At 36.2% G+C, this 23,187-nt stretch overlaps 2 protein-coding genes across 2 annotated transcripts; one reads left to right on the plus strand and one right to left on the minus strand.

The window, feature by feature from the left end:
• The first annotated feature begins 6,268 nt into the window (after window positions 1–6,268).
• LOC107763368 (ras-related protein RABD1-like) lies at window positions 6,269–18,411 on the plus strand. The gene is made up of 8 exons (XM_075233764.1): window positions 6,269–6,496; window positions 6,601–6,673; window positions 9,271–9,318; window positions 9,413–9,460; window positions 10,050–10,121; window positions 10,895–11,050; window positions 15,720–15,823; window positions 18,043–18,411. Exons 1-8 carry the CDS (start codon window positions 6,483–6,485, stop codon window positions 18,134–18,136), a joined length of 609 nt encoding a protein of 202 aa, XP_075089865.1. The 5' UTR covers window positions 6,269–6,482; the 3' UTR covers window positions 18,137–18,411.
• Window positions 18,412–18,879: 468 nt separating this feature from the next.
• LOC107763367 (ras-related protein RABA2a-like) lies at window positions 18,880–23,049 on the minus strand. The gene is made up of 2 exons (XM_016581861.2): window positions 22,821–23,049; window positions 18,880–19,492 (listed from the first exon to the last, which is right to left on the minus strand). The coding sequence occupies exons 1-2, from the start codon at window positions 22,983–22,985 to the stop codon at window positions 19,010–19,012; spliced, it is 648 nt and encodes a 215-aa protein (XP_016437347.1). The 5' UTR covers window positions 22,986–23,049; the 3' UTR covers window positions 18,880–19,009.
• Between the last annotated feature and the right edge of the window lie 138 nt (window positions 23,050–23,187).

Here is a 23,187-nt window from a genome sequence, read left to right on the forward strand (position 1 = left end):
TTACCCTTTATTGCAAGCCTATCTCCATTTATTATTACTTGAATTATTTTGATCCTTAGACCTCTTAAAGAACTTGAATTGTAAAGAGAGCGCTAGAGAGAAGTAATGAGAAAACTTGAGGTAACTTTTGAGTGGAACCAATAGAAGGAAGAAATGTGCACTTGTATTTCAAATAAAATTTCACTAGCGGCAAGGCAAAAATACAAAGGAAAAAAAAAGAAAATAAATAAATAACTATTTTTGCTAAGCAGTGCGTAAAGAAGAAGGAAAAATATTCTGGGGTGAGCTATTTTGTGATGATTGAAGTGGATTGAAGGAATTTTGTGCTTAAAGTTGAATATGTGATGTGTTAAAGTGCTTAGGAGGTTTAGCCACTATATCCTAAGTATATCATACCCGTCCCTTAGCCCACATTACAATCATAATAAAGTCCTAGTTGATTTCAGACCGAGCGAGCATATATTAGTAGAGGTTTACATAATGGGCAATCCTATGATACCTTTTGCATGCATGTGACTTCTTTGAGAGAGTGAGTGTTTTTTCTTCATATGTATGAGTCCTTAAAATATATTCGATCATGTGATTTGTATGTGTGAACTGCTTACTATTTTGTTTTATTATGAGGGCACATGGTTTCACAAAGGATATGTAACATTATTAAACTTCTATGTTAGATTAAGTATTCAAGCCTCAGGTGCATTGGTATATTGAGTTAGTTTTCGAGGCTAGGATTATTATAATCATGTTGTTCTTGTGTTGAACATTTTGAAATTGGACATAAGTACGGGAAGTGTATTTTGACCGCCTATGCTAGAGCTTAATTGTTATTACCAACCATGGTCATAAGTGTAATGTATTGTGAATGTGTGGTTTGTTGGATCCTTGAAGAGGAAGTGTTTAGTTGGTTGACTCGAGGGCGAGCAACATTTAAGTGTGGGGTGTTGATGTCGTGCTATAATTCTATATATTTTGACGTTATTTACCCTATTTGCTTATTGTTTGGATACTAATTTGTGCGATAATTGAGCTTAATAGAGTTTATTTTACGTGTAGGAATGCTTGGACATGAAGTGTAGAAAAGTTCGAAATGATACCTCAAATCTACAAAATAGAGCAATAAAAGAAGACGTGCAATGCAATGAAAAGTCACGGCCGTAAACAGTGCAAGGCTTTGTCCAGGGCATTGTCATTGGCACCTCTGATAGCGCCTTGAGGGGAAATGTTGGCACCTCTAATGGTGCCTCGTGGAGTAATGTTGGTGCCTATGACAATGCCCCCCACCGACGATGCTTTTTCGAGTTACTTTTATTTCCTCATAATGTTTGGACGTGTAGACCTCGCCCCCACCATATAAATACCTCTTATAGTTAGTTTTTGAATATGGGACATTATTGGAAAGGCAAAAGGCTACAGAACACTCTGGAACGCGGATCACAAGAGTTTTTCTCCGTTCTTCTTCAATCTGTAGTTTAATGCTTTTGAATATTGTAAGGCCCCATAAAAGTTTACCTAAAACCCGGGGTTTCGTGGTGCCGAAGTAGGCTTATGTGTTGGCGATTGTAGGGAGTTCAGATATTTTGGGTTGAACAGTGCGTTGGGGAGTTGAAGAAATTTTTTGGGTAATACAGGGCATTTTTTGCGATCCATTCTGCTGTCGTAGAACTGAACTGCGGATCGCATATCTGCCGTAGACCGAGGTAGAAATATGGGCTAAATTTTTTGACCATTATGCGATCTATTATGTGGCCGCATAATCACTTTGCGATCCGCATAACCCCTCATAGATCCAGCACAAAAAAAATTTGGAGGAACATTCTGCGGCACATTATGCGACCGCAGACCGGTCGCAGAGTAAGGCAGGAGTGCCCAGTTTCGGAGGGCCATTATGCGGTCCATTTTTCGGACCGCAGATGCGATCGTATATGCGACCGCAGATGTGCGTCGGGGCTTTATTGTTTCTAATTTTTTAACCCGACCCCATTCTTATGAAACAACCTTGGGGATCATTTTAAAAGGGAAAACATATATTCTAGAGAGAGGGAGTGCCAAAAAGTGAGAGGGGAAGTTCCTAAGCTCATCATCCATCAATTATTGCTCAAAGTTGAAGAATTTGCAAGAAGAATTCATTAGGTCTTCATCCTAGAGGTAAGGTTCTACTCTACAACCCTCAATTTTGTGATTTTAATTGACAATAGGTAAGAATCCAAGCAATTCTTAGGTGTGGGAGTTGTTTATTTTTACATACATGTACCATCAAGGGTAGTGGGAAGATTGTTGAGCTCTTTTGGGTGAACTTTGGGTAGTGGAGTGAAAGAATCCACCATAGGAGGACCTTGAAACCTTAATGCTCACCTAGTATTTTAAAAAATGCTCAAGTGAGTTGTAACTATGAACTCCTTCCTAATTTGTATTCAATTTTGCTATATCTCAAAATAGATCGAAGTGGCTAAGATTTTTGGAACATTGTAGTAATTTAAAAAGCTCGAGGCAAGGTATGTTGGCTAAACTTCTCTCTTAGAATTGAATTCCCACGATGTTCTTGTAAGTCCCGAGTTGTCCATTATGAATTGACTTTTATGAATAAGTTTGGTGTCGAAAGATGTATTTATATGAATATGTTCAAAATGTGTTTCAAAATATTCTTATCATTTTTATGTTGTTCTTCGGGAGTGTGTTCAATGTATGAGTATGCATTAAAATGTTGTGACTTCAAGTCAAGCCCAAATGAAAGTGATCATATCAAATTGTGTAAGAAATCATATGTGCTTAAGACCCTAAATTGCTCAAGTGTGTGCTTAAAGTCTTGAATAGAAATGTTTGTTGTTGAAAATCCGTGTTAATGTTTGAAAGTGGAATAGTGGGCATGAATTATGAAGTACGGCCAATGTGCCAAGAATGATATTGCGTTATGGCCAATGATGCCAATACAATGAATGACATGTAAACGAATATGAATTGAGTGGTAAATACTTTTAATAATAAATGCCTTGGGAGTATCGATTAGCCACCGAGGAAGAGTAGGTCGGAACAACCTAACCCCGAAACTACACGTGCCGGTGTAGGAGTGATTGAGGGGTAAATCCCCGTATTAATATGATGAGACTGTTTCCCCTTATATGGGATGAGATTGGTGTATTGAGATGTTTTCCCTTAAATGGGATGAGATTATTGCTAGCGAGATGTGATGTCCACACGGCATTGTGGTGAGACGGCTTAGCGGATCGAGCTGAGATCGAACGCCATACCGCGCACATGGTGGTATTGTGAGTGTATGTCTCAGGGTGAGACGGCTTAGCTGGTCGGGCTGAGAACGGACTCCGTGCTAAAATACGGTGGTGTATCGATGCTAAAAATCTCCCAACTTAAATTACCGAAACCTATTTGAAATTTACCTTTCCATTAACTTGACACCTTGATACTGTTTGAGTCTTTTATTGATTTCATGTTTTATTCTCCGTTTACTGTTGGTCGTTCTATTGAAATGGTATTTAGTTTTACATACTAGTACTATTCTATATGTACTAACGTCCCTTTTTCCGGGGGCGCTGCATCTTTAATGGATGCAGGTGGTTCCATAGCAGGTGGTATTGATCAGTGATAGCAGCACACCCTCTCCTCAATTGATTTGGTGAGCCCCACTTCATTTCGGGGTCTTGTATCTTTTATCCTTTGTACATAGCGTTTTGAGGTATAGCCGGAACCTTATTGCCGGCACTGTCATATCACTCTTTTGTTCCTGTTAGAGGCCCCGTAGACATAGTGTGGGTTGTATCTTTTTTTTTTTTGGAAGGTTAAACTAAAAATGCTGTAATCGAATCATATGTTCCACTTTAACTATTATTGTACAATGTACTATTTTGGAGACTTGTTAATCTCGTAACTAATGGAAATGAACTAGTATTTTCACATGACCTCTTACTGTCTAATTAATGAAATATATTCTTTTCTTTATTTATGGGTGAGTTGGGTATAAGGTATTGTAAAGGCTTGCTTGACCGGAGTATCTCGGTTGAGCGCCGGTCGCGCTCCCCGAGGTCGGGGCGTGACAAATATGACTATGATTGTTTATACAATTATGAGTAACTAAACTTTCTAATCTAGGGTTTGATGAAACCTTTTGGAGAATGAATTCTTGTTACGTTTTAATATAATTTTGCCTTTGAATATCCCAACTTGTTCAACTACGTATTTATTGTTGTTGATTAAATGACCATCAATTGACTGTGCCTATTTATTATGGATTGCTTGAGAAAGAGTGCATATTTAGGTTGTTATCGAATAACGTCACTCCCAAGGTATATGAGAGATCAATACGACGGGTTTAAAAGCGGGATTAGAGATAACGAAGCTTTGACGTGATCATTGTGGGCGGTGAAAAAGTGCGAGCTAGCGTAATTCGAGAAAATATGACTAATAAATTATTGTAGTTGCTCGAGAGAGAATTACGATAAGTCGAGTGCTCATGATCAGAAGAGAATACTTAGGCAAAATTGTAGGAGACGTAGCGAGAAGGATTCCGACAATTGGGAAAATTATAACTCTAGGATTTTCTAATCTTGTCTCCAGCCCTTAGTATCACAGTTGCTAATTTACTACTTTAATTTGTTAGTTAATTAGTTAGACATAAGAATCTTAATATTTATAACTTTGGAATTGTTCGAGCTTGTCTTTTTAGTGTTATTGAACAGTTATAGTGAAACCTTAGTTCTCTGTGGGATTCGACTCCGGACTTTTAGACCGGATTATATTTGCAGCTACCGCTTATCCTTTTTAGGACTAGAGTTGGGCGTGATCAATCCATATTGCCGCAACAAATCCAACAAAAATTGCAACTGAAATCGAAATAAAAATCTTCATCTTAACCACTTTATCTTCGATTTCCCTTGCTTTGTTCACTTCAACATTTTTTGCAGCCTCCAAATCTTCAACCTTTTCCAACAATTGCTTCAACATATTGATTGTAATATTAGTAACATCCAATTTACTCTGCAACTTATTGAGTTCCATCAATGCTTGGTCCGTAAATCGTCTTGCCATTCCCAATATCTACAAGACTCATTCTAACGATAATGAACAATAATTAGGTTACAAGGAATAACAATTTAATTTGGGTACAAACAATTAACAAACTAAACACATGAAAAATTTCAACTTACTTCAGCTTTAACACATTTATAGAATCCCCTTTCGAGATTTTGAGGTGTGGTCAATCGGAAGTGGTTGGCAATATCTCCACAATGGCACCTCTTCTTTGATGTAGTACTAGACTCCGACATTTGACCCACTTTTACCACCACCAACAGAAAAGGAATTTATGATAAAATTTGTTAAAATTGGCAGTCTTGATGGAGCTTAGAGCATAGAAGGTTTGATGGAAATGGCTGTAGGAGTATAACTTAGGGTTGGGGTTTATTTTGTGTTATATTTTACGTGTTATGAGGTTTGGGTATGGGGTATCGTGGATCGGGTCGATTAAATATGATACCAGATATAAAAAAGGCATGGATGAGTGCCACGTGTCCCCTCCGTCCACTTAAGAATAAATGTGTTAGGATAGTAAGATGGCAGAGATTTTTATGGTGAAAACTTATAAGCTTTCATAACGGTATATCATCAATCTCTAAACCGAGACATGGATTCCATCAACTAACTATTACTTCGCCAATGTATATTATTATTATCCAATTTATCAGGCATATTGACCCACAAAAGAATCTTACCTTTTAGTAAATCAAAATAATAAATAATATACACAACTAATAATAATTATATCAAGATTAAGTATAAGTACGTTTAGTGGCTAGAGACTTATTTTATTACGTCAATATAAAATATTTATCTCTACTTGGTCCATTCAATACATAAAAAATGTACAAGAAGTCAGAATTATACCATTCCAATAATCAAGATAAATTATATTTAATTTTGTGCTACAAACATTACGATACTTTGTCCAATTCCATCTTAGATTGGGTGAACATAATCTTTATAATTTATAAGAACCGATAATTTAATCTTTAGTATATAAGTTGAACTCTATACATTAAATTATCTACCATATAAGTAAAGGATAGGCGGTCTCACTTTGTTTTTGATTCGAAAATTGAGTAAGAGGCTGTTTTGTCAGTCTCTCAATTCTTTGAGGGTAAGGTGACATGTCCCCCTCAACAATTGTTTTGCTTTCGGAAGGTTCGTAATAAAGGTTGACTAAAAGAAAAAAAGAAGAGAAATTTGGAGTTATAGTTAAGACCCTCTTACTCCCATTAATTATTGTGTGAAAATATAGTACCTGGATAAGGATTTGAAAAGATTAAAGGGAGTGGATAAAGAAAAGCGCTTACTAGAATAAATTTCTACTATTGTACATCAATATCAAATAAATTCCCTTTTCCTTTTATTTTAAAAAAAAAACATAAGCGTTCCCCTCTCACGGCCTCAAAAACTCCGAACAGTCGAAAGAAAATCCTCCGGGGAAAAAGAATATGAGCAACGAATAGTAATGTTATTCTACTCTTCCTACATTTATTCTGCTGTTCTATTTTTTTTTTTAATTACATTTTTCTTCTAACTGATTTTCATTTGTTTTTTATTTTTTTGCAGTGATTACTTGTTCAAACTATTGTTAATCGGAGATTCTTCTGTTGGCAAATCTTGTCTTCTTCTCAGATTCGCTGTACATTCTTTTCTGTTCGCACTGCTTTAAGAGTCTGTATGTTTATGTGTTTGAATAAACGTTTGTGTAATGCAAATATGCAATGTGTGTGGTTACGTGATTATTATTATTATTATTATTATTATTAGGCGATTCAGGATCAGTCGCCCAAATTCAAGAAGATGGCATGCACATTAGCATATGAAAATCGTAAATCGTGTCGAATTCCTGTTTTATGGCCCTAAAATGCCAAAACGCAAGGAACAATCATGGCAAAGTAATGACTATGATTCATTAGGTCATTTATAGTAGGCCCAAAAAGTTTTAAGCGATTCGAGGCCGATCGTCCGAATTCATGAAGATGACGTGGATATTAGCACACGAAAAATCAGAAATCGTGTAGAATTCCTGTTTTATGGCCCCAAAATATCAAACAACTAGGAATGGTCATTGAGAGGCAATGACTATGGTTTACTAGGTCGTTTCTGATGGACCAATAAAATGTTAGGTGATTCGTACTTAGAGAATCTTTAGCTTTAGAGAAGTCTGATGTGCCCTAAAGGTAAAATTGTTTAGTATTGGAATGAAATGAGTCTGAATTGAGAATGATGCAAGGATTAATATAAAAGACACCAATATTGGAATGATATGGGTCGCAAATAGAGTGAAAATGAATGCGAAGGATTCATATAATGACCCTGAGTAGGGGGGGTGGGGGCTAACGGGCGTGTTGGGTTGGACACAACCCATATTTAATACGGATAAAAAATGGGTTAACCGCCGGATAATATGGATATCCATGGCTTCTTGAATATGATCATTTTTGGGAGAATTTCTAGTCTCCCAAACTTGAGAAACCCCTAATTTGAGGTTTTACAAATGTAAAAGTTAAACCCATTAGGGCATCTCCAACCTTTACCCCTATTTTGGTCCCCAAAATGGGGAAACAACTTACTCCAACAATCTCTCCCATCCCCCCCCCCCCCGAAAGAAAGAGAATATTCTTTTTTATATTATTCTCTCTCTTCTATATTATATTATTATCTTTCATTTCAATTTTTATTTTTAAAATTCCATTAAACAAATTCCATCTTTTATTTTCATTAATTTGTAATTTCCATTAAAACAATTTCATCAAATTTTAAATAATATAATTTGTAAGCAATTATTATAGATTAACTATTAATTCAAATAAAAGTGAAATCATTGTGATACAAGATTAATTAAATACATATTACATAACAATAAAATTCATTCGAAATACTACATAAATATTCAACTTCAACCTCTAGTATTCTCCCATAAATGATCTATTAATGCATTACGAAGTGCAAAATGAGCATCTTTGTCCTTAATTCTTCTATGTCGAGTTAAATTTAATGTATTTTCAATTTTCATGTATTTCCAATTTTAATGTATTTTCATTTAATGTATTTTTAATTTTCAATTTTAGCAACATCTAATATTTTATATTCGCACCTTTCAATTTTAGCAACATCTAATATTTTATATTTGCACCATTCATTTTTTGAGATGATTATATATTTTTTGTACAATTATAACTTATAATAAAATTAACTTACAATTTTACATAAAAATAATAAATGCACGAAAATTAATTTATTAAAATTATACGCCAAAGTTAAGATGTAAAATTAATATTATAAAGATATTACATAAACATATTTAGGTATATATAAAGAGATAAATTAAAAGAGTTAAATAATAAAATATGCATGAATAGTAATGGGGGAGATAAATAGGGTACCCCATATTTGGAGGAACACTATTCATCCCCCATTTTGGGGGCAATAATGGGGGAGGGTTGGAGCTTCATTATGGCAAAAATTGCCCCCATTACGGGAAAATGGGGGAAGGTTGGAGATGGCCTTAGTTATTCATTGATTATTCATTTTCTAAGTGGATAATATGGTTCTTATCCATATTTGACTCGCTTTTAAAAAGTTCATTATCCAACCCATTTTTAATGGATAATATGGGTGGATAACTATTTTCTTTTATCCATTCTGCCACCAGTAACCCTGAGTTATTTAATTTTTGGAATGAAATGGGTCTTGATATAACAGAAAAGATGCTAGGATTCATATAGTGACCCCAAATTAGCGGAATCATGGTAGCCCAGTTGGTTGACTACCTCAATGTCCACCTTGATGATGGGAGTTCGATTCCCTACCTTGTAATCCCTCTTCGTACCCTTCCCCTCCTCCTAAGTACAATAATACAAAAACTTTCGGGTTTGAATACTGCGGCAGACAAAAGTCTTGTATTTAAATGGAGAGGGTTAGAGGGGCGGGCCCATTATCCACCAATTTTTGAACCGTGCGCCACTAGCACTTAGAGATTTCTTGGTTATAAAAAAAATTTATGGTGGCCTCAAATTTGTAGTGGAATGAAATGAGTCCAGATGGAGCTGAAATGGGTGTAGATGATTCATGTAGACATCCTGACTAGTTTGGAAATTGAGGCGTAGTTGATGGATTAATGATTGATATGAATGAAGGAATAGTCAATTTCGTTACAAAGTCCTTTCCGGTTTAATGATTTTCTTTCTGGATATTGTGTTGTGGTATTGATATTACTTGGTTTTGTTATTTTAGGATGATTCATACGTCGATAGTTACATAAGCACAATTGGGGTTGATTTCGTAAGGCTCTCTATCTCTCTCCTAGTTTATCGCTCTTATCCTTAGTGGTTTGATCTTTGAAATAATCTTTTTCTACTTGGATTCTTACTTATAGAAAATTAGGACCGTGGAGCTGGATGGAAAGACAATCAAGCTGCAAATTGTAAGTATAGTCCATCGGTGCTATGTAAATTTACAGATAAAGCTGCTGATGTTTTGGTTAATAATATTGAGCTCATGCTGAAAGCTGCTCAGTTTTTTTAAAATCGTTTGAATTCGGCTTAAACTTTTTCAAAAAAATTGTTTTGAGATGAAAGTGAGTTATCAATTGTCTTATGCTTGATGCATATAAGAGTTAGGGAAGGAAGTGTAAGAAAAGCTATTGTACTAGGATGAGGCCAGAAGGGAAAGGAAAAAGGTTTTCGGCTGGGGGAGAAGAGGAATGAACAGCCTTTCTTTTTTTGCTTTTTTATTTTGAACTATTTGCAGTCTTTGGCATGTCCTGCTGCTGGTTGGTGCGTGTAATGTTCTTTTCTAGCATATTAGAGGGAAATTTCTTTAGCAATTTCAGTTGTATTGTATCATTGTCAAAATGTTCACATTATTTTCCTCTAATTAGGTATTGATTATCAGAGTGTTAGGAGGCTGGTATTTGCTAAAAGAGTGTCACTGCTCAAACTTATCAACTCCTTGTGTGAATGCTATTCTTGTCATGATTTACATATTATAATGCCATTTTTCTGTATTTCCAGTGGGATACTGCTGGGCAGGAACGGTTCCGGACTATAACAAGCAGTTATTATCGTGGAGCACATGGGATTATTGTGAGATACTCCCTTACCTAGATCTGATTAGAACTTGCTCAGCCCATAAAAGCTCGCAAACTACTTGAGCATTATTTTCAGCACTCTCTAGCATCTCATTTCTGTAAACAGATATTTCTAGTGGCATTTTGCTGATGATATAATTTTATTGTGTGTCCCAATGCTTTGGTTATTGGATCTTTAAAAAATGAAGCAAAATATATCCATTCATATCTTTTCTCTAAGACTACTGAAGGAAGAAAATACCACAATTTACACGCATTATTATCCATGTATGGACAATTCTGAATCAAGATTTTATGAGTTACCTTTCAAATTTTAGGTAATTGTTATGCTAGTAGCGGCTATAAGCTTTTAACGAACTGACAGTTTTGTTGTTCTTAGAGGCAATAGCAATATATCGTAGTACTAATTATAGATGTCTCATTTTTGTTTTTAAAAGCAGAGAATGTGAAAACTTAGGCATATTGATTCCATGATGTTAATTCTACCTTTTCGCATGAAAGTAAGGACACACTGTAGAAATCAATTTTAGATTTTTATAAGTTGCACCGTTTTATAAATATTCTACTTCAAGTACGCCTGACATCAATATTTCTCCTGCAAGTAAGATGGGAGATTCACAGCATCCCTACGTATAAATCTTTTTCACTTGCTTCTTTTCTTTTATCCAGTCTCGTAATGTCAGTCTTTAACACTCTTTAGGAAAAAAACCAAATTATGAGGCTTCCTTTGTTCTTGAAGTGTTCTTATTTGCAGTTATATTGTTATAGATTGTTTATGATGTAACTGAAAAGGAGAGCTTCGACAATGTCAAGCAATGGCTGAGTGAAATTGATAGATATGCAAATGAAAGTGTTTGCAAGCTTCTGGTTGGAAACAAATGTGATTTGGTAGAGAATAAGGTTGTGGACACACAGATAGCAAAGGTATTGCTTGTTGCCTTTGCATTAGATTCATTTAGTTCGTTTACTTTTTTGTTCTGCTCACTGTTTCAGCTTTGGTGTTACAATAAGACTATTATACTGGCTTGTTGCGCAAAGGGTAGAGTTCATTTTATGTTCTCACATTTGATTCCGTTCCGTTTATGTTTGAGATATGTGTCCTTTGAAATTTGTTATTCTTTGCCATAAGAGATTTGCATATCTTAGCAATTATCATTGGCTCACACATTATTAGCACCGGACATCGCACTTGTGTGGAGGCTGGGTCATCAATCAGAAAACATACACTCGTTTTAATGTTGTGCCTAGAACACCTTGATTTAGTCACTTGAGCCACCCATTATTTGATCTCATATTTTCTCTGTCCGGGTGCACAAGATTGGTTTCTGTTGGTATCTACATTGCTTGGGTAGTGAATTAACCAAGGGAGGTGGATCAAGACCCGGAGAGAGATTAATTTATGCTGAATACATAGACAGCCCCTTTAACTTGCCCCAATATTTGACCTGAACTAAGCTCATGATCTATTGAACACTTCAACTATACTCAATGTGTGTCTATTAAACCCTTCAAAAAAATTAGTCAAAAAACAAAAATGCATGTAGTTCACACGCGGATAAAGTGGCAATGAACAAATAGAATAAAGACATGTGACAGGAAAAAAAAAGCTACATTTATTAAGGTTTTACTTATTCCCATTTTTTTTCTTTTTTCTTCTTTCTTTATTTATTTCTACCTCTTTCCATGGAAACCAGACGTGCCTTTTTTTCCTTCTTATTTCTTCCACTTTTTACATTGAAATCAGACGCTAAAACAAATACAAAGCACCTAACCTTTCTTCTTCCTCCCCTCATCATAACATCTGTTCTCAAAAACGTTGCCTTACATCACTTGGGTCTGATCAAGGATGCTTAGTTGTTGATCACTTGGGTTTGATCAAAAACGTGTTTTTTTTCTTCTTTTTATAAGTTATCACCTTCCAGTTGACCTTTCTGTTAAGAGATGAAGAATTGGAAACCAAAAATACAAACAATAAAGAAGAAACTCAGTATGCTCAGAAATAAAAGTTGATTGTTGACTAAGGAAATCTGTTGCTGCATTGGAGAATGAGGAGGTTGTTGTTGATAAATAATAAGGGGATAACAAGACATGGCAAACAGTACAAACAAAGAACAATACAAATAATTCAGCTTAGGTGCTCGACAATTTGTCACATGGCAAACAGAAGGGATTAGTGCAAAACAAAGGGAAAGAGTAATAACCAAAGACACGACGCACATGCCAAAAGAACAGCCAGTGAAAATTGTAAATGTCTTCAACTGTTCACATTTGTGTAAAATCCGATGAGCTCGATAAGAAAGATCAAATCTTCGTATTAGCTCTTCTCTTCGTGTAAGCCTCATGAGCTAACACAGCTTCGCTCATCTTCATATGCCTCTTCCCTTTGGCTTTGACTTCGGGGGGAATCTTCTCCGACATAGCTTCTTCTGAAAATCTTTTATTTTGGTGGGTTCAAGAACATGAATGTATCTCTTCCATCATTTCACTCCAATTAATAAAATATTTAAATCTCCATTTCACTAATCTTATGTTGTCAATGTAAAGGGAGGTGAGGAAAGGGTGTCCGCCAATAGAAGATGAAGGGGAAAGAAAAAAATTAAAATAAAAAGTTCATGTCTTTCCACGCTCTTAAAAGAGGTGCACTACACGCACAGTGCCATGTCAACAACCGGTGTCTAATTGATATAATTTCAATTAACATTAAGTGTTCAATAGATCATGAGCTTAGTTCAGGTGGCTATATAAGAAATTCGGACGAGATTAGGGGGCTGTCTATGTATTTGGCCATTAATTTATTATGATTTTGGGTGGAGAAAGAAGACTGATCAGGGGCCAGCACCTTAACTTAGCTCTCTTATTGAATTTGTGGTAGACATTTAGGGGCTGTTTGTTGTGATGTATTAGCAAATAATCATGGTATAAAAATCTGCATACACTTTTGCCCCCTAGTGTTAGGTTTAAATTGCAAATTCAGTATATTTAATCCTTGTATAACTCATACCCCAGTTTACAACAACAACAACAAGCCTAGTGTAATCCCACAAGTGAGGTATGGGGAGGGTAGTGTGTATGCGAACTTACCCTTATCTTAAGAAGATAAAAATATTGTTTCTGATAAACCTCGGCTCAAGAAAAGATAAAAAACAATATTAGCAACAAGCAGTAACAAAGACAAGATAGTAAGAAACCAAAGCGAAAGAAACAACAAGTAATAATAGAAATCTACGAATATAAAAATACAAGACTACCCTAATACTACTGGTACTGAAAAGAAAAGCGCACGACTATATATTAATCCTCTACCCTAATTTTCGACCTCCACACCTTTTATCAAGATTCATGTCCTCAATGAGCTGAAGCATCGCCATGTCTAGCCTAATCACCTCTCTCGAATTCTTCTTTGGCCTACCTCCACCCCTCCTCAGACCTACCAAGGCTAACCTCTCACACCTCCTTACTGGTGCATCTGTGTCCCTCCGCTTCACATGCCTGAACTATCTAACCCCCGCTTCCCGCATTTTGTTCTCCACGGAGGCTACTCCACCTTGTCCGGAATAACTTCATTCCTGGGGCACCTGTCCTGGTATGCCCGCACATCTATCTCAACATCCTTATTTTTGCTACTTTCATCTTGTGGAAATGAGAGTTTTTGGCTGGTCAACACTCTGCCCCATACAACATAGTTGATCTAACCACCACTCTGTAGATAAGGTTTGGTGTTACATTCTTATCACATAAAACACCAGATTCAAGCCTCTATTTCATCCACCCCACTCCAATACGATGTGTGACATCCTCGCCAATCTCTCCATTTCCTTTGGATTACTAACCCAAGTTACTTGAAGCTATCTCTCTTGGGAATATCTTGTGTATCAAGCCTCACCAGTGTTGTGAAGAGCGTGAAGCGAGGAAAAACGACAAGGCCCTTTTCGCTTAAAGCGAGAAGCGAAGCGCTCGCTTTTTTGAAGTGAAGCGGAATTTAAAAAAAAAATTAAAATAAATACTGTATAGACAACACATGTAGTTGTAAGAAAAAATGGGCAGCATTTCAATCTTTTTATCACTGAAACAGTGCAACAAAATGAAGAAGAAGAGGAGATGAATGAGAAAGAAGAACTGAAGGGAAAAAAAAAATTTCGTTAGCATTTCGCTGCTATTTGGATGCTGAAACAGTGAAAGAAAAAGGAGGAGGAGGAGATCACATACCTGGGGCCAAACTTGATGATCTTGAAGTTGAAAACTTAAACCCTAGGTTGCCTCTTTCTTTCTCTGTTGCTGCTGCTCGATGGTGTTTTTAAAAAAAACAGCACCAGATACCTCGCCTCGCTTCGCTTCTCGCTTTTAGCGAGGAAGCGCTCGGTTTTTACAACCGTGAGCCTCACGTCCACGTCTGCTTCTGCATCATACCCCAATTATTCTATACCATCCCCAAGATGGAATAACTAATACCATGATTATCTATATGCGGATAAAGATTCAACATGACAAACTACCCTACTCCCAATAACCTTTTCATTGAGCAATTCTTTTTGTTAAAACTCTGCTACCTCATACTAATAACAACCTTGGTCTTTTTGTTAAGATATAAAATGAGTATGATAAAAATCAGATTCTTTGACAGAAATGATAATGAGCGTGAAATTATTTGATCGTTTTCAATTATATTAACAACCAATCACGAAGCTTTCCAGAGAATAATCCATGGTGAGGATGGAAAATCTGGGCAGAAAAGAAGTATTTACATACCTTTTAGAAGAATATAATGTAACCAAATTGTCTGTTTCAATCAAATTTGCAGTATGCAGTAATAACATATAGTACTAGTACTCTAGTAGACAAAAGCTCCTTTATCCTTCATTACAGCTACAAACAAAATTATTTTTTTATAAACTAACAAACCTAATGAGAAAGCTGTTCTTCTCCTAGCTAGTTTAATTAGAATCTTTTTTATCATCTCATTCCTAATCAGTAATCAAATAGCTCACTGTTGAAGGCATTGTCTTATATGATTAATCAGTTCAATGAAATAGAATAGCCTATGAAAATCCAAGGGTATAACGATAAACAAAATTTTGCGCAGATTTAAACCAAGCATAAGTTTAAGTTATTCACTGTATATGCAATATTTAATACAATGAACCAAACGTTTGATACGAAATAATTTCTGTATTACAATCCCTACATTACTAATCTCTGCATTACAATCCCTGCTTAACTTGTTTTTAAACCAAACGACCCCTTAGGGAATAAACAATTTAGAGGATTATGACATCATTCATATGTATGGATAACCACTTCCATTCTAAAAGGCTGTGTTCCATCTAAGGGATTGATTTTTTGGAAGATGACAAAATTACAATCAGAAAAAGAAAGTTGGCGATCCGAATATTCATTTGTTTTCCTTTTTCTTTTGAATTATTGTCCAATTCTTTGTTTAATAATCATACAGTTCGTTCATTCTGTGGATGTTGAAAACTACATCTTGTCCACTCTTTATATTCAGTTCATAATTTTATGGTATGGAAGAACCTAATCCTTAGTTATGTTCTCATTCCGAATGATTTCCAAGTGATTTCCTTGTGATGAATTGCAGGCATTTGCAGATGAGTTAGGTATCCCTTTCCTTGAGACAAGTGCAAAAGATTCCATTAATGTGGAGCAGGCTTTCTTGACGATGGCCGGAGAGATTAAGAAAAAGTAAGCTGGCGAAATTTTCTTTTCATGTCTTTAACCAATCTGCAAAAGTACTCACATTTTTTAAGTTCCACCATGTCTTCTCAACCAAAGTCATTTAATCTTGTGAGAATGCACCGGAGAAAAACCTATTTATTGACAATGATACAATGAGTCATATATATAATACATCTTCTACATATGGGATTAGGACATATTCTACTCCTACGTATGGGACTAGGACATATTCTACTCCCACTATATATGAGACTAGGACTATTTACATATAACTATCTAACACTCTCCCTCAAGCCGGTGCATACAAATCATATGTACCGAGCTTGTTACATATGTAACTAATACGAGGACCGGTGAGGGGTTTGGTGAAAATATCTGCAAGCTTATCATTCGACATACAAGGCCTCTAGACTTCCCATGAGCAACAAAACCAGGTAATTGCTAATAAACAGAAGTTGGCCAAAAAGTCTCCGAAAAAATTTGAAACTAGTGAGACTACGCCGAATTACACACTACAAAATAGGTTCTAAAACACCAGCAGAAACATAAACTTTTCCGGAAATTACTGTTCACGCCGGAAAAAGTGCATTGTTCACACCGAAAAAATAGAAGTTGTCAAAATTTGATGTAATTTATATGTGTAGGCGCGGAATCACTGGACAAGTAAGTTGTCCTGAAGAAGTTTTGTCAAAAAGTGGCCGGAATGGCTCACACGCGGCGGAAAGGTTGTTGTAGCTCGTCGGAACCCTAGTTCGGCGGTGTGTGAGGGACTTTCTGCCGGAGCGATTGACTGGGGTTTTGTAGCCTGATTTTTTCGAACAAGATGGTAGTGTTGGTTAACGCACAATACTTACCGATGAGGAGATAATGCAAATCAATCTTGAGTCATCAGCCGAAAGACGCACGGTGATTGACTTTTCTGTTCCGAAGGGACTGGAATTTCTGGGGTTTGGTCGCACAAGGGTTTCGTATCTGATGGTGGTACTGATATATGTACAGTATCACTGTAGCAGTGATGAACCTTGGGAACAAGGCGAAGTTGCCGGAAAACTGCACGGCGATAAGATCTTTCTTCCCGGATGTCGCTGGAATGACGCACATCGATAATTTTCTCACTGAAGCTCTGCAAAAGGAAGGTTGGGTGCTTGTGGGGCGAGAAAAAACCTCGAATATGAGGGGGCAACGCTCTGGATCCTCCCTGCTTGCAGAAATGAATGGATCAAAAAGGGGCTTGGTTCTCTATTTTCGGGCGGGGGGGGCTATTTCTGGGCGAGGGATGAAGGCCATAAGAGAAGATTTCCCTACCGGTAAGGAAGAGGAGAAAAAGGTTTTGTCATCTATCTCGACCAGTTTCCTGAGGCGTTGGAAATCCAGACCGGCTCAGAGAATCACTCGCTATTTAGCCCTTCGTTCCGCCAACAAAGAAGTCATCCTTGACGATTTCCCATTCCTTCCCTCTCGAGCTGCCTCTCTTCGCCATTCGATGCTTCTGCCTTCCCTTTCTATAACATACCCAGGCGCCCTCCTTTCCAATCGCTAAGAAAAAAAAATCCCAATCAAAGCCCTATCTAAGTAAAGCTTTGTCTGTTATTTTTCCGGCCCCAGGGGAGTTTATTCGACCCATTCCCCAATTTCCCGCACTGCTCAAGTAAGTGTGCAACTCCGTATGAGGACCTCCTTCTCTTTTGCCCACTCTCCGTTCACACGGTTCTCAAAGCAGAGGAGGAAGGGTGGGCAGCAGGTACCATGAGTTCTCTGTCCCACACATCTATCCATGTGAGAATGCACATGAGAAAAATCTATTTATTGATAATGATACAATGAGTCCTATATATAATAATCTTCTACTCCTACTACATATGGGATCAGGACATATTTAACTCCTACGTATGAGACTATGACATATTCTACTCCTAGCACATATGGAACTAGGACTATTTACATATAACTATCTAACAAAGCTATTCTCAACTTTAGTAGATGAGGGCAATGATCAATTTCAATGTATCATTTTAAGCTTTTCAAAACGTAGATTGCATTGGTGGATATTAAATTGTGTTCTTTATGGTTAATTTCTTGCCACAAATGTAATCACATATGCTATTACTAACTATTTGCGATATGCTTATTAGATTAATAATGATAATATTGAGACAATGATGTGAAACAATAACAGAATTTGTCTATTCTCCGCTGAACTACATCTCCAAATTGTGATTCTGCAGAATGGGTAACCAACCAGCTGGAACGAAGAAATCAGGTAGCGGTGTTCAGATTAAGGGACAACCAATTGAGCAAAAGAGCAACTGTTGTGGCTAACTGCTTATTCAGTACCTTTTTGTTCGACGGCAAAATGTTGAATATGTTGTATCAAGAACGTACAATTCTTAGTGTCCCCTATGGATCTCGTACATAATGCACTTGTGAGAATTGCTTGGTGAAAAACATAATGCACAGAGACACCCCTGACTTTAGAAGAAGCATTACTTGCTTGGCAAAGCTGTTATAGCATGCTCCTGTTGCTATGTCCATAACCATCTGTTAGCATTGTGGCCTTGCTCGGATTGCTTGGTTAATAAATGTTATTTCTGTTCTCAACACGATCAGAAATGGAGGAAATCAATTAATGAAGTTGGTGAAAATCATGAGTAACTCCCAAATCTCAACAGAGAAAAAAGTCAAGGCAATTTTTTTTTTTCATTTGCTTAATTTTTGGTGAAGAAAGTTACTCAGGTATTTGTGCTGGTGGAAGATCAACATCATCATTATAAAATAAATATATAAATAAATAATTAAATGTTATGTATTGGAACAAGTAGCTTCAGTAGGTTGAATGCTAAGTTAAAATACTAGCTTTGAAATTGGGTACGGAGGGCTTCACCAATTTGGTATACTAACAAGAGTGTAGCCGTAGGAGGTTTGATTCCCCTTACGTGAGAATAGCTTAATTGCATGGGAAAGGAACTCGTAAAGCTTGAAGTATGAGCACTTCTATTTGACCTCAATCAAGAAAATGTTCAAAAATTAATTACAATAATCATAAAAAAAGGATCAAACCGATTGATAGAAAATATAAAACAAATACGTTCAAAATTTAATTAGAATAATGATAACAAATAGATAAAAACAAAAGGATAAAAGCAATCAATTGTGAATTGGAATCAAACAGCGGATTGAACGAGCTGATGACCATTAAGAAGAGCAACATGCTTTCTTGGTGTTTATCTCCTCTGCTCCAACAACAAGAGTCTTCCCTTCTTTAATGTTAGCAGGTGCTGGGTCCTCTCCTGAAGAGAGCGACTTCTTACTGATTATCCGATAGATTTCTGAAAGATTCATCTGGAAAGCTTTTTCTACGTTCGTTGCCTCCAAAGCAGATGTTTCAATGAAAGAAAGCCCTTCTCTTTCAGCGTATCCCTGAGCATCCTCTGTAGGAACTGCTCGGAGATGCTTCAGATCAGTCTTGTTTCCAATGAGCATAATCACAATGTTGGAGTCTGCATGATCCCTCAGTTCCTTTAACCATCGGCTGACATTTTCAAAGGACATAGGTTTTGTCACATCGTATACCAGAAGAGCTCCAAGTGCACCCCTATAGTAAGCACTTGTAATGGCTCTATATCTCTCCTGTCCAGCGGTGTCCCAGATCTGAGACTTAATGATCCTTCCCTCAACCTGTGCATATATCATCACTTTAGCACAAAAGAATTATTTCCAAGTGTACAGTTTAGAAACACCCAAAGATGTGACAACTTACATTTGCTCATTCAACAACAGAAAAGTGATACACTTGCTTACAGCATGTCAAAAGCTATGTCGAATATTTAAATCCATGGAAAATATCATGACATCTACACAAAGGTAGACTTCACTTAAACGGTTTCTGGCAATCATGTTTGACCTACTAGTGACTTGGAGCAACACTCATAACTTTACTCTTAATTTTGGAACTCCTGGCTACTTTTCCGTTATTCTAATAAAGTTAATTCTGTACATCACACACTCAATATGCAAAATATAAGATCCTTTCCAGCTTTTTTTTTGGAGAATCGTAACAAGTGTATTATAAAAAAACACTAAGTGCAAAGCCATCCATTGTTTATTATTAGAAATGCCCCTTTCTATTTTGCTTACTTCTGTGCAAAGTTCAAGAGAAAAAAAGAGAGGACTAAATCAAAGTTAAATAGAGAGGACTAACCTTTTTTTAATTGTATAAGGACCGTTGGCATCACGAAATAGGTTTTTAAGAGTTTCAAAACTAGAAAACAAATAATTGGATCCAAAATCAAACAAGAGATAATGTAACTATGTTTGCAGTAGTCATAGAGGCTATGTTTACCTTTAACTTTCTGGAATTAATACCAAACGTTATCTAGTGATCACTGCGTAAAATGTTGAGTTCTTAAAAAAGTGATTTTTCTTTTAGTTTTATGAAAGATAATTTTGTATAACTCACAAATTAGCACTAAGGAACAGCTGTAAAAATTAGTTAGGCCAACCCTGTTATAAATGTAGGGAGTCTCAACCACCAACAAAATGGAAGTTACACCTGAAAAGCTTAGTTGGAGACAAAGCCTTCAATCTATAAACAGGATTAGTTTTTCCTTCAAAACATCTGAGATCATTTTCCTTCTAGAGAGTCCATAGGATGCAGATTTGGAATGCAAACCACGTTTTTTTCAGTAATTTTGAAGCTTCTTCCATAATACGATGTATTGACCATTTTACAACCTCTCATGTAATTGGTTTTGTATGGAAGGATCACATATAACACATATAAACATTTTTCTTCCCAGTGAAAACTTCATATTAGATCAGGAGGGAAAGCGTGTTAATTAATTATTTTAGCATCTTCATTCATCACCGTCTCATGCAGAGAGGATGCCACTAGCATTGATATCGGTGACCTCCCAGTAAAAAGACCTAATCCATGAAGTTAGCAATTAGGAAAAAATGTCAAACTCTAGCATCTTCTCTTGTGCTCTCCCCAAGTAGTGAATATGCTCATAAACAGGGGTGTGTGTGTGGGGTGTGTGTGTGTGTGTGTGGAGGTACACATATAATATTAACATGGACATAGCCCTTGAGATAAAAAATCACAGCATATTAACAGGATGGCCATCAACCACGCAAGGACTTTTGAGAAACGTAAAACCATGAAGCAAATACAAATACTACAGAAGGCAACCACGGAAACAACTCCTCCCTCATTAGTAAAAGCACGTCAAAAGGATAGGTTGTGAACTTTTTTTCCCAAACATAAAAAGGATAATAATTGAAATAAAGGAAGAGAAATGAGAGAGACCATGTGATGCAGAAAAGAGAGGAATGAAAGGCGAGGACTGTTAATATTCTATTTTTGGATTGATTAGGAAAGAAAAGGATTGTGTCATGCCGCCACTGACACTAATATTCTTAATTAAAGTATTTGCTATATCTATAGGCAAAGATTGATTAGGCAATACAAAAACATTTATTTTAAGAGGTTTAATCTACTTCCCTCGCATTGGACAAAAATGGGGCGTAAATTAATGCTCATGATTTTATCCCTTTCTTTCTATCCATCTCTCTTTTCTCAGCCAAACATTTATGCGGAAGAAAGCTTATGCCTTTTGCGCTCCCTGTATCACTTTTCTTCAATCTAAAACATCAATAACAGACTTCTATGAAAAACCATGTAAACCATAAAGGTAAATTTCCTGAGTATGGTACATTTGAATTAACCAATAAATATGTAATACCAAATAAACCTTCGTAACATGAACAAAAACAGGCTCATGTGGGTTGTACTAATATTGTTATGGAAACCAAGTCACTCTCAAAGTGTGTTTATATTTTTAGATTATTTTGTTAGTTGTCCACTTCAAAAACAAATTCAAAAAGGAATCAAGTAACGAATGTATATATTTAACATAATTATTTGAATTTTTTTTTATTTTCACATAATTTTGTTAAATATCGCTTTAAATATAGATAACAAAAAGTTCAAGAAAAAGGAATGAATTTTCAATAACTTCACAGCAAATCAAGAAGAGATAAAAATTATGGGCTTACAAAGATCAACATAATCTCTCAAGGGTGTTTGGACTTTATTAATAGTTTCAACTGCAGAATAGATCTGCCAATTCTTGTAGCTACTCATGTAAGCCACACAAGAGTGATCAATGCTCTTTCCTTTTCTCTCCTCTCTTTTTCTGCATCACTAATGCTTTTTCTTAATCCGACACTCTTACTTTTCCTTATTTCTGTTTCTTTAAATCCAAACATCTAATATTGCATTAAGTGATCTGGGGGATCCCAAGAAGCTTATTAGGGCCTGTCTAGGTATCAATCACTATATCAATATTTACAAATACTGTACTTCAATAATTACAAATATTAGTTTGACCATGCGTATTTGCAAATGCAGTTCAGTAATTGAGTTTGAAGGTATCTTTTAAGTGAAATTCTCATTTCCACTCACAAATCTTTAACTTTCACAAAAAAGAAAACTTCACATAAAGCTCTTACTAAAACACAATATCAACAAACTTCTTTTCAACTTCAAATACTCTTTTTCTCAACTTCAACTTCAACTTCAACTCAAGTATTCTCCAAATGCCTACTTAATAACTTGAATCGATGAAAAAATTAAGTACCCAGGCTCAGCTAGATTGCAAAGATCTAAGAAGTAAAAAGAAGGCTGCGGCGCCATAGATCCGAAAAGATCGCAAACATAAGCACAAGCGCATTGTTTAATCCAAACAAATCACAAAAACTAACTCCATGCCACAAAACGAGGGAATGCACACACATCATCCAGGTCTTAACTAAAATTATATGATCAATGACAGTTCATTGATGCATTGTTAAAAAAATTGAGCAAATATATGATCAATGACAATGCACTGATGCATAATGTAAAATTCGAATTCGCAAGAGCGAGGAGAAACAGAGATCAACAGTTTGAAATGAATAATAAAAAGAAGATGAATTCGTCGTAAAGAAGGATCGAAAAGAGGACCTGGAGAGTACGAGTGGCGAACTCAACGCCGATAGTAGATTTGGACTCCAAGCAAAACTCATTTCTAGTGAATCTGGAGAGTAAGTTGGATTTGCCTACTCCTGAATCTCCGATTAACACTATCTTGAACAAGTAATCGTACTCCTCGTCCGGTCTCCTCGCCATCTCTATTTCTCTCTCTCTTTCACACACACACACTCGCGCGAGCACTCTCTTCGTACGATTGATGACAATGAAGAGTGAGCTTTTACATTATGACGGAAATGACTAGGATCTGCGGTTAATGTGAGATATAATGACAAATATACCCTTGGACTGCTTTTGACTTCTTTGGATGTGTGTTTTTCAAACTTTTTGACGCATATAG

The sequence above is a fragment of the Nicotiana tabacum genome, chromosome 2, assembly GCF_000715075.1.
Source record: "Nicotiana tabacum cultivar K326 chromosome 2, ASM71507v2, whole genome shotgun sequence".
Taxonomy (NCBI): domain Eukaryota; kingdom Viridiplantae; phylum Streptophyta; class Magnoliopsida; order Solanales; family Solanaceae; genus Nicotiana; species Nicotiana tabacum.

What these genes read in the sequence shown, in the direction of transcription:
- LOC107763367 (XM_016581861.2), bottom strand. Translation starts at nt 22,985, where the DNA reads ATGGCGAGGAGACCGGACGAGGAGTACGATTACTTGTTCAAGATAGTG. An exon ending in TCGCCACTCGTACTCTCCAG is followed by an intron (nt 19,493 to 22,820) that starts GTCCTCTTTTCG and finishes ATATATGCACAG; the next exon opens with GTTGAGGGAAGGATCATTAA.
- LOC107763368 (XM_075233764.1), top strand. An exon ending in AGACAATCAAGCTGCAAATT is followed by an intron (nt 9,461 to 10,049) that starts GTAAGTATAGTC and finishes CTGTATTTCCAG; the next exon opens with TGGGATACTGCTGGGCAGGA. An exon ending in TGGACACACAGATAGCAAAG is followed by an intron (nt 11,051 to 15,719) that starts GTATTGCTTGTT and finishes GATGAATTGCAG; the next exon opens with GCATTTGCAGATGAGTTAGG.